Raw genomic sequence first — 12500 nt, 5'->3', positions numbered from 1 at the left:
AGCTGGCTAGTGTGGATGTCTCGGAGGAAGCATGGTGCTAGTCTACGGCTCTCCCCAGATCAGCAGAGGAGGTGGAGCAGCGACCCGGGGCAGCAGGGGGAAATTGGCCAAGTACAATTGGGGAGAAAATGGGGAAACATCAGGGGGAAAGGAACAAAAAAAACGAGGGATATTATTTGCTGAAATTGGAAATGTACCATGTAAAATGTATGTATCTAATGTATGTATGTAATAATAAAGACTGCGTATAGAGCTTATTTTTTCAGTAGTTCACAGACTGTGAATATAATCACTTACTGTAGGAATAATTGACACACTTGCCTGTGGTGTCCAGTGTGAACACTGTCCAGTGTGAACACTGTGGTGTCCAGTGTGAACACTGTCCAGTGTGAACACTGTCCAGTGTGAACACTGTGGTGTCCAGTGTGAACACTGTGGTGTCCAGTGTGAACACTAACAAACCTTTGGGTAAACAAACGTGCTTAAGGATGGCAAAATGTGTGTAGAAAAAGGCCCTCTCGTACAAACTGATGAGACCATACACATTGGGACATCCGCGGGCCAGATTCGAACCAGCGAGGATTTGATGTCATGGACTGGATCACCGTCATCGGTGATGTCACTCAACTGTCATGTCACTCGAGCGGCTGTGGTGTCATCGCTGATGTCACTCGAGCAACTGTGAGGATGTCATAAGTGATGCTAAGATGCCATGCAGGCTATAAATACGACCAACTTATTAGAGTTGGAGCGCGTTGTTATCAGACTGTTTTGGTTCTGTGTTGTTTGGACTGTTAACTACCAGAGCCAATAAAACCTTAAAGACATCTCCGTGGTTCTGATCGGATCGCCTGCAGCGGGTTCCAATTCAAATAATCCAGCACATATTATGTGGAAGCTACAACTTCCTTACAAAGTGCTCCTCCGAGCCTCAGAGGACTGCTCTGAGGAGAAGCTGGACGAGAGGATGTTCCTCACCGGCGGCAGTGACAGCGGCTTCAGCACGCCCCTGTGCCGCATCTGCTTCCAGGGGCCTCACCAGGGGGCGCTGTTGAGCCCGTGCCGCTGCAGGGGGTCCATACGCTGCAGCCACGAGCCCTGCCTCATCAAATGGATCAGCGTGAGAGGAGCCTGGAGCTGTGAACTCTGCAACTACAAATACCGTGTGATCAGCATCTTCACCAAGAACCCCCTGCGGTGGCAGCCCATCTCACTGACAAAGGTGGAGAAGATGCAGATTCGAGGAGTGATGATGATGATGGCCAACGTCCCCTTGTGGATGCTGTATCCTTGTATCCTTCGTGGACCTGGTTCTCCCCCATGTCTGGACGTACTGTTCTGGTTCATGCCAGTGTTCTGGTTAGGCCTGATGTTCTATGCTGATGGTTTTCCATTATTGTTCTACCATCTACCATCAATCTTCCACCGGTGGCATGCAGTCAACCAGAGATGGAAGGTCCTCAACTACAATAAGGCTCGCGATGTTTGAATCACAACAGTCTGATCCCACCACCGCTCCCCTGACCAATAAATGACTGTAATTGGATTATGTCTTTGTCTACTGCCCTTTCTGATTGGTTCCAGGTTCACGACTTGGAGGATGGCTCCACTCTCAGGGGACATCCGGCCCTGTCATAGACATTGTGGCATCTCAGTGATGTCATAAATCCTGCCCTGCTGAGGTCATAAATTGAGAGGCAGCAATGTGCCGCAAGGCATCCAGTCTGCCGGAAAGCCATTAGAAGAAGAAGAAGAAGAAGGACCCCCGTTTTTTTCATATGATCAAAAGAGCACCGAAGTGGAGAAGACATTCAAGCCTCCTATTTTCCACAGTGGATGGAACCTTGTATCAGTGCAGTAGACTCACAGTGGATGGAACCTTGTATCAGTGCAGTAGACTCACAGTGGATGGAACCTTGTATCAGTGCAGTAGACTCACAGTGGATGGAACCTTGTATCAGTGCAGTAGACTCACAGTGGATGGAACCTTGTATCAGTGCAGTAGACTCACAGTGGATGAAACCTTAGATCAGTGCAGTAGACTCACAGTGGATGAAACCTTAGATCAGTGCAGTAGACTCACAGTGGATGAAACCTTAGATCAGTGCAGTAGACTCACAGTGGATGGAACCTTGTATCAGTGCAGTAGACTCACAGTGGATGAAACCTTAGATCAGTGCAGTAGACTCACAGTGGATGGAACCTTGTATCAGTGCAGTAGACTCACAGTGGATGAAACCTTAGATCAGTGCAGTAGACTCACAGTGGATGGAACCTTGTATCAGTGCAGTAGACTCACAGTGGATGGAACCTTGTATCAGTGCAGTAGACTCACAGTGGATGAAACCTTAGATCAGTGCAGTAGACTCACAGTGGATGAAACCTTAGATCAGTGCAGTAGACTCACAGTGGATGGAACCTTGTATCAGTGCAGTAGACTCACAGTGGATGGAACCTTGTATCAGTGCAGTAGACTCCCATGCCGCCATAGATGCAGCACCCGCACATAGAAACAGATACACTGGGATGGACAGATGTGCCAATCAGCTGATCAGACGACAGCCCAATCCTCGGCTGCACGTTCTCCTCATAGCTGGTGCCTCACAGGCAGCCTGACAGCCAGAGGAGCACGTCGGCCTCCATCTTCACAGGAGACACTTATACCACTGTTCCCACTTTGATCTCATTATGCACTTATACTCTCACACCCATAAATACGTGTCCAAGTCACCGTGACCGATTACAGCGATGGCGGAAACACTCGTCTTGAGGAGCAGCCAGCGGGAAAGATTTCCCGACGAACTGATACACCGCAGATGCACTACCAACGTCCCAACGGGCCTAGCTAGCACTGCAGCCCCTTCAGATCAGAGAGGGGCCAAACTTCAGTCCACTGTGAGGAGCTGAGGAAGCCAGCCTTCAGTGGACCTACATCTGCACCGCCCATACCTGAGGCCACCCAGTTCACAACCTTCAGTGACCTCATCACTGCCACTGTTCAATCGTTGATGAGACCCATACACATTGGCACATCTGCGGGCCGGATTCGAACCGGCGACCTAAGGATCTGATGTCATGGATTGGACTGGACCACCGTCATCGGTCCCCATCAACTGTGATGTCACTCGAGCGGCTTTGATGTCATCGGTGATGTCACTCGAGCAACTATGAGGTCATCGATGATGTCATAAGTGATGTCGTAGATGCATAGATGCCAAGCTATAAATACGACCATAAAAAACACCACAGAAGAAGGAGCGCGTCGTTATCTGACTGTTTTGAGCCTGCACCCTGCGAGTGCTGTTGCACAGCTTTTCACTGAGCTTGCCGACAGATTTCTGATGCAAGTCGAAAGTCTGTCTCGAGAGATTACCCCCAACATACATGCAACAACATGCAAGCAAGCTGTGGGTTTGTGAGATCTAATTTGAGCCATTTGCCATTAAACAAGTGCTCTTCAATGATGTCATTTTGTAAATCTTGTATATAGGAAATAGCTTGTGGAGGTAGAAACAATCGATGGTGAACACTGTTGGCTGATATTCACACAAAAAATCTATCAATGCATGAATTTATGAATAGCTAGATGCAAATGAGGTGTTAAAACGTACTCCTTTAGGTGTCAGCATGCCTTGAGACAATGCTACTTTCCTGCAGAGAGACTACAGCTAGAAGTCAACACTACTCCTTCTGCCCGCAGTCCCATCTAAAGCCTGCCTCTGTCAGCCTGTCACACCATCTAAAGCGTGCCTCTGTCAGTCTGTCACACCATCTAAAGCCTGCCTCTGTCAGCCTGTCACACCATCTAAAGCCTGTCTCTGTCAGTCTGTCACACCATCTAAAGCGTGCCTCTGTCAGCCTGTCACACCATCTAAAGCCTGCCTCTGTCAGCCTGTCACACCATCTAAAGCCTGCCTCTGTCAGCCTGTCACACCATCTAAAGCGTGCCTCTGTCAGCCTGTCACACCATCTAAAGCCTGCCTCTGTCAGCCTGTCACACCATCTAAAGCCTGCCTCTGTCAGCCTGTCACACCATCTAAAGCCTGTCTCTGTCAGCCTGTCACACCATCTAAAGCCTGTCTCTGTCATCCTGTCACACCTCAGTTCCATCTAAAGCCTGTCTCTGTCAGCCTGTCACACCATCTAAAGCCTGTCTCTGTCATCCTGTCACACCTCAGTTCCATCTAAAGCCTGTCTCTGTCAGCCTGTCACACCATCTAAAGCCTGCCTCTGTCATCCTGTCACACCTCAGTTCCATCTAAAGCCTGTCTCTGTCATCCTGTCACACCATCTAAAGCCTGTCTCTGTCAGCCTGTCACACCATCTAAAGCCTGCCTCTGTCAGCCTGTCACACCATCTAAAGCCTGTCTCTGTCAGCCTGTCACACCATCTAAAGCCTGCCTCTGTCAGCCTGTCACACCATCTAAAGCCTGCCTCTGTCAGCCTGTCACACCATCTAAAGCCTGCCTCTGTCATCCTGTCACACCTCAGTTCCATCTAAAGCCTGTCTCTGTCATCCTGTCACACCATCTAAAGCCTGTCTCTGTCAGCCTGTCACACCATCTAAAGCGTGCCTCTGTCAGCCTGTCACACCATCTAAAGCCTGTCTCTGTCAGCCTGTCACACCTCAGTTCCATCTAAAGCCTGTCTCTGTCAGCCTGTCACACCATCTAAAGCCTGCCTCTGTCATCCTGTCACACCTCAGTTCCATCTAAAGCCTGCCTCTGTCAGCCTGTCACACCATCTAAAGCCTGTCTCTGTCAGCCTGTCACACCTCAGTTCCATCTAAAGCCTGTCTCTGTCAGCCTGTCACACCATCTAAAGCCTGCCTCTGTCATCCTGTCACACCTCAGTTCCATCTAAAGCCTGTCTCTGTCAGCCTGTCACACCATCTAAAGCCTGCCTCTGTCAGCCTGTCACACCATCTAAAGCCTGCCTCTGTCAGCCTGTCACACCATCTAAAGCCTGTCTCTGTCAGCCTGTCACACCTCAGTTCCATCTAAAGCCTGTCTCTGTCAGCCTGTCACACCATCTAAAGCCTGCCTCTGTCAGCCTGTCACACCATCTAAAGCCTGTCTCTGTCAGCCTGTCACACCTCAGTTCCATCTAAAGCCTGTCTCTGTCAGCCTGTCACACCATCTAAAGCCTGTCTCTGTCAGCCTGTCACACCTCAGTTCCATCTAAAACCTGTCTCTGTCAGCCTGTCACACCATCTAAAGCCTGCCTCTGTCAGCCTGTCACACCATCTAAAGCCTGCCTCTGTCAGCCTGTCACACCATCTAAAGCCTGTCTCTGTCAGCCTGTCACACCTCCATCTAAAGCCTGCCTCTGTCAGCCTGTCACACGATCTAAAGCCTGCCTCTGTCAGCCTGTCACACCTCCATCTAAAGCCTGTCTCTGTCAGCCTGTCACACCATCTAAAGCCTGTCTCTGTCAGCCTGTCACACCATCTAAAGCGTGCCTCTGTCAGCCTGTCACACCATCTAAAGCCTGTCTCTGTCAGCCTGTCACACCATCTAAAGCCTGTCTCTGTCAGCCTGTCACACCATCTAAAGCCTGTCTCTGTCAGCCTGTCACACCATCTAAAGCCTGTCTCTGTAAGCCTGTCACACCATCTAAAGCGTGCCTCTGTCAGCCTGTCACACCATCTAAAGCCTGCCTCTGTCAGCCTGTCACACCATCTAAAGCGTGCCTCTGTCAGCCTGTCAAACCATCGAAAGCCTGCCTCTGTCAGCCTGTCACACCATCTAAAGCCTGCCTCTGTCAGCCTGTCACACCATCTAAAGCCTGTCTCTGTCAGCCTGTCACACCTCAGTTCCATCTAAAGCCTGTCTCTGTCAGCCTGTCACACCATCTAAAGCCTGCCTCTGTCAGCCTGTCACACCTCCATCTAAAGCCTGTCTCTGTCATCCTGTCACACCATCTAAAGCCTGCCTCTGTCAGCCTGTCACACCTCCATCTAAAGCCTGTCTCTGTCATCCTGTCACACCATCTAAAGCCTGTCTCTGTCAGCCTGTAACACCATCTAAAGCCTGCCTCTGTCAGCCTGTCACACCATCTAAAGCCTGTCTCTGTCAGCCTGTCACACCTCCATCTAAAGCCTGCCTCTGTCAGCCTGTCACACCATCTAAAGCCTGTCTCTGTCAGCCTGTCACACCATCTAAAGCCTGCCTCTGTCAGCCTGTCACACCATCTAAAGCCTGTCTCTGTCAGCCTGTCACACCTCAGTTCCATCTAAAGCCTGTCTCTGTCAGCCTGTCACACCATCTAAAGCCTGTCTCTGTCAGCCTGTCACACCTCAGTTCCATCTAAAGCCTGTCTCTGTCAGCCTGTCACACCATCTAAAGCCTGCCTCTGTCAGCCTGTCACACCTCCATCTAAAGCCTGTCTCTGTCATCCTGTCACACCATCTAAAGCCTGCCTCTGTCAGCCTGTCACACCATCTAAAGCCTGTCTCTGTCAGCCTGTCACACCATCTAAAGCCTGTCTCTGTCATCCTGTCACACCATCTAAAGCCTGTCTCTGTCAGCCTGTCACACCATCTAAAGCCTGCCTCTGTCAGCCTGTCACACCATCTAAAGCCTGCCTCTGTCAGCCTGTCACACCTCGTTGAAGAGCAGCTCTCTCCTCTGCTGTTTCCTGAGGTCCATCTTCTTCACCGCCACCTGCTTGCCGCTGTGCTTCTCGCTGGCGATGCACACGATGCCCGTGGAGCCCTCGCCGATCTTGATGAAGCTGTCCAGGTACTCCCGAGGGTCGCCTGATGGTACACCAGAACTTTTGTTGAAGAACTTGATACGTTCTGTGATTCATAATGAATTCTGAAGCTTAATGATTATATTATTATACTTAAAACATGTCGTGCTGTATATAATCGAGATCTCGGCGCTTGAAAGTGATTGTGTTTCTACTACACTGTAAAGCTACAATGGCTAGAGTTGCATATCTATTCCCCTCCATGTTCTAAAGGTGGAGGCCTTTTCTCACCTGGGTTGACCACCAGCTGCAGGGCAGCTCTGAACTGCTCATGGGAGACTCTGGAGGGCTGTGTGTCCGAGCTGGAGCCCCAGGAAGGAGGTGGGTAGGCCCCCGGGGGGATGTAGGGCGATGAAGGCTGCGAGTAGGCCCCCTGGATGGAAAACACACACACACACACACACACACACACACACACACACACACACACACACACATACACACACACACACAACACACAAACAGAGTGAGAGGGATAGGTTTTAATGAGGCCCTATTAAAGCAATTCAAATGTGCCTATATTTATATTAGTCTGGGGCCATTTGGCTTTGCAGTTGTGGATCTGGTCTAGAGCGAATACGGAAAAGGATCTGCGGATACGTTAAGGGTCTGTGCTCCAAAAAACAATTCCGCTCGGAAAACAGGGACATCATAGCGGTAGGGCCGACCTATAAACCGATCGCTAAATAAATGTAAGGCTTTGCCGATTATCAACCCACTTTGTATATCATTATCAGTTTTGGGGGTAACTCATTACAAAAGTATCATAATACATGTAATATATTACTTTTAGCAGTAACTCAGTAATATAACTTATTACTTATAGGATTTCAGTAATATTATACCAGTTACTTTGTCAAGTCTCAAGTTACAAATTGAGTTACATTTTATTAAATCAAAGCACATATTTAAAAAGATACAATCATTTCCTAATCAAACTGTGTGTTCTTATGCAAATAACCACTACAGATGACAATAACAAAGGAAAATAATAACATTTAGAATTTTGGATTGTTTACACTGACTTCAAGGCGGTTGAAATTATTTTTCGTGATGGTTTTGGGGCAGCCATGTCATTCTGCTGCTGCTGTTGTTTTGGTAAAAGTAATGCAAAAGTAGTGTAATAAGTAGGGGTGTCACAATATATCGTCCCACGAAATTTCGCGATAGTAAAACGTCACGATATGTATCGTTGAGATGAAATCTCATATCGCAAAAAAAAAAAAAAAAATGTTTTTTTTTTTTTTCAAAAAATAGACTAAGAAACGTCTTTGTTTGTTGAAGTTCAATGTGTGGAAAGTAGTTCAGTTGAACAAGTCTCTGAAGAGACACATGAGAAGTTATACAGGAGAGAAACCATTCAATTGAGTTTCTGGCAAAACTGTTTACTTGACAGGAAAAACTGAAGATGCATAAAAAATAGATTAAGAAAAGTCTTGTTTGAGTTTGAAGAAAAACTGAAGATGCATAATGAGAATTTATACTGCTGAGAAACCTTTTAGTTCAAAGTAAATCTAAGTGACGGTGTAACTCATTCTATTTCAAGATAAGCCTTATCTCCAATCTCATGTTTTTTCTAGTTGTTATTGTAATAACAATTTCCCACAACAGCATGTTTTGTATTTGTGCATTTCAAATAAAATACTACTTTTCCAGTCATATATTGTCATTATTCAAGTTTAAAAAAATATTGTTAAAATCGTATCGTATCGTATCGTTATCGTGAACCCAGTATCGTGATACGTATCGTATCGTGAACTGAGTGTATCGTGACACCCCTAGTAATAAGTAATGAGTTACTCTACACAGAAAGTAATATTGTAAAGTAACTTATTACTTTCAAATGAAAGTAACTAGTAATATGTAGTATATTACATTTTGAAAATAACTTGCCCAACTCTGATCATTATATGATTGTCAAAAAAGAAAAAAGAAATGATCTTTCTCCCATGATTAAATCTGCCATACCAATGGTTTAATCTATTATAAAGCTCTATAAACTATAACAACGATTTCAGTGAGTGAGTGAAATCATTGTGTGAATGCGTCGTTGCAAACCCCAGCCTAAAGTTTTTTGGGGGTCGCGGCTCAAAAAGGTTGAGAACCACTGAATTAGAGGAGCTGGTACTGCCGGCCAATCAGGGCCCGGTATTGTGACCGTTCTGCCCATGGCGACTTCAAACGCATTCAATGCTTACCATTAAATACATTTTAAATATTTATATATTATTTACTTGCAAAACATCCTAAAAATATTATTTTATGATGAGCCATAGATTTTTCTTTATCGCAAAATCGTGATTACAGAATAATACGGGACTTATATAAAGACTTAATGGTAGCATGAGAATATCTATATACACGTCAAATTCAACACGTCTATAGAGATTTGTATGCATTATTCACACAGTGAACGTACCTGAGGGGTGTAGGGCGGGCTGGGCTGGGAGGGGGGGTGATGGTAGGGTGAGGGTTTGTAATGGTGGAAGACAGGGGGGTAGGGCAGGTGCACAGGGGGGTAGCCGGGCGGCTTGCTGTGGCTCTGAGGTAGCTTGAGAGGTCCTCGGGGGTAGCTGTCTCCACCCGGAACCTGCGGACTGCCGTCCCGCGACGGACGCTCGTAGTCGCCCTGAGGGAGAGGGGCACGAGGACTGGGTCAAGTGTCTGTATGGGTCAACATTTAACCAAATAATCATTTTAATTTGAAAAGAAACCTTTTCCATACAATTTGCCTCACAGTTACAGGGGGGGAAGCCAGTTGTGTTATGGTGTATCACCAGGGCTTCTGAGTGCATGCATTTCCCTAGCACTCTTGGCTTATTGAATGCGTTGAATGGAAATATTCCATTCATGGCTAGCAGTTTGTGAAATAATATTTTCTTCCTGGATCAAGTTACATTCTGAAACATAAAAATGGCCTCTTTGCGCATGTGCACTGCAAACACATACAGTAAAGCTCCTGCACTCCCTCTGTGTGAACGGCAAAATGGCAGCTCCATCCCAAGGCCAGCTCAGTGGCCTTGTGGTCTGAGTGTCCGCCCTGAGACCGGGAGGTCGTGAGTTCGATCCCCGGCCGAGTCATACCAAAGACTATAAAAATGGGACCCATTTGCCTTCCTGCTTGGCACTCAGCATCAAAGAGTTGGAATTGGGGGGGTTAGATCACCATGTGATTCCAGAGCGCGGCGCACGCTGCCGCTCACCGCTCCCCCAGGGGATGGGTCAAATGCGGAGAACAAACTTCACACATTGTGTGACAATCAGTGGGACTTTACTTTACCTTTACTTAGGCCTGTCTGCAGGTACGTTAGCCCCAGACAGATCTAATAGAGGACATTTAGTCCACAGGACAGGGACCACACTTTATCATTAGCACCCCACACTGCTCCACAACCACTCCATTCATCACACAGGAGTCCAGGGAGCAGCCAGATCTGGGACGCGACACCTCCTTAAGATCCCATAAGAAACAAACATTACAGTGACAGTCAAAGTTACACAGAAACCTTCTTGTACTATTCACCTTATTCAGAAGAGACCGACTGGCTTGAGAGACTAACAGCAAGTGTAAATACAATCGGAAGTTCCGATTGTATTTACACTTCCTGTGACTCATAAACCTAGTCTGACTCATAATGTGAGTCAAACTAAATTTGACCAGGTGAGTCAGACTAGTTTGAGCAGGTAAAACAGCCGGCATTTTGAACAGGAAATCGTGATACAATTAGTGTTGTCACGGTTTTCGGTACTTAGTCGGTACTACATTGCTACGGTTCTGACGGTACCTGTTTTTCCATGGTACCGAGAGTATCGATTTTTTTTTTTTTTTTTTTTTTTAATTCAATAAACAATACTTGAGGGCTACATGCCACTGGCATACATGCCATACAGAGTTGAATGTAAGAAGTAAGCAGAAGCACATTGTTTTGTTTTAAAGTTGAAGGCTACATGCCATTTGTTCATTGGAAATGGTTGCATACTTTAATAAAGGAGAATATGTTGAAGAAATATCAGTCTGTTTTTTTTTTACCGTGGTACCGAGTACCGTGGAAATTCACTAGTACCGGGTACCGACTACTGAATTATTGGTACCGTGACATCACTAGATACAATGAGTCAAGTGGGCGGGGCTGCATCCCATGCATGCCATGGTCTATTTAATGCCTCTCTTAAAAGAGCACCTCGGAGACGCTCAGTCTCCCTGAGACTGAGCCAGCCGATAGGTTAACTGTGCATGGCTGAGCCACGTGTAACGTATAGGGCAAGCCGACTTAATATAAGTCCAGGGTGCAATAAAGATAATTGACACGGAATGTATACTTACTCTACGTATTTTGTATTTTGCTTACTTAGACATTCTACTTATTTTTTGCTTCTATCGCATTTACTACTGTTATTCTATGCTATGTTGTGTTTTTCTGCTTATTTGCTTAATATTGCATTTACTACTGTTTATTTTATGCTATGTGTGTTCTGTGAGCGAGCTACTGTAACTTGTCCCAATTTCCCCCCGGGGATCATTAAAGTCTTTCTGATTCTGATTCTGATTCTGACACAGTGGAGCAGGCTGTCTCCACCCTGAGAAACATGACTGATGGAGCTGACAGTGGAGGAGCAGGCCATCTCCACCCTGAGAAACATGAGTGATGGAGCTGACAGTGGAGGAGCAGGCTGTCTCCACCCAGAGAAACATGACTGATGGAGCTGACAGTGGAGGAGCAGGCTGTCTCCACCCTGAGAAACATGACTGATGGAGCTGACAGTGGAGGAGCAGGCCATCTCCACCCTGAGAAACATGACTGATGGAGCTGACAGTGGAGGAGCAGGCTGTCTCCACCCTGAGAAACATGACTGATGGAGCTGACAGTGGAGGAGCAGGCCATCTCCACCCTGAGAAACATGACTGATGGAGCTGACAGTGGAGGAGCAGGCTGTCTCCACCCTGAGAAACATGACTGATGGAGCTGACAGTGGAGGAGCAGGCTGTCTCCACCCTGAGAAACATGACTGATGGAGCTGACAGTGGAGGAGCAGGCTGTCTCCACCCTGAGAAACATGACTGATGGAGCTGACAGTGGAGGAGCAGGCCGTCTCCACCCTGAGAAACATGAGTGATGGAGCTGACAGTGGAGGAGCAGGCCGTCTCCACCCTGAGAAACATGACTGATGGAGCTGACAGTGGAGGAGCAGGCCGTCTCCACCCTGAGAAACATGACTGATGGAGCTGACAGTGGAGGAGCAGGCTGTCTCCACCCTGAGAAACATGACTGATGGAGCTGACAGTGGAGGAGCAGGCTGTCTCCACCCTGATAAACATGACTGATGGAGCTGACAGTGGAGGAGCAGGCCGTCTCCACCCTGAGAAACATGACTGATGGAGCTGACAGTGGAGGAGCAGGCCGTCTCCACCCTGAGAAACATGACTGATGGAGCTGACAGTGGAGGAGCAGGGCGTCTCCACCCTGAGAAACATGACTGATGGAGCTGACAGTGGAGGAGCAGGCTGTCTCCAACCTGAGAAACATGACTGATGGAGCTGACAGTGGAGGAGCAGGCCGTCTCCACCCTGAGAAACATGACTGATGGAGCTGACAGTGGAGGAGCAGGCCGTCTCCACCCTGAGAAACATGACTGATGGAGCTGACAGTGGAGGAGCAGGCTGTCTCCACCCTGAGAAACATGACTGATGGAGCTGACAGTGGAGGAGCAGGCTGTCTCCACCCTGAGAAACATGAGTGATGGAG

The 12500-nt window shown here is 47.5% G+C and overlaps 1 protein-coding gene across 1 annotated transcript in view; it reads right to left on the bottom strand.

Annotated features, from left to right (window-relative positions):
* pak5 (p21 protein (Cdc42/Rac)-activated kinase 5) overlaps positions 1–12500 on the bottom strand; it is a gene marked incomplete at its 3' end in the record, with an annotated part of 80703 nt that overhangs the window by 21257 nt on the left and 46946 nt on the right. The window contains 3 exon segments of the mRNA XM_083642787.1: positions 6606–6760; positions 6988–7129; positions 9176–9385. Of these exon segments, the coding sequence (XP_083498913.1) occupies positions 6606–6760; positions 6988–7129; positions 9176–9385 (507 nt within the window).

This window comes from Poromitra crassiceps (genome assembly GCF_964638095.1).
Source record: "Poromitra crassiceps genome assembly, chromosome: 9".
Lineage (NCBI taxonomy): Eukaryota > Metazoa > Chordata > Actinopteri > Beryciformes > Melamphaidae > Poromitra > Poromitra crassiceps.
Note: the sequence above shows the minus strand (reverse complement) of the source record. Positions and strands in the feature narration are given on the sequence as shown.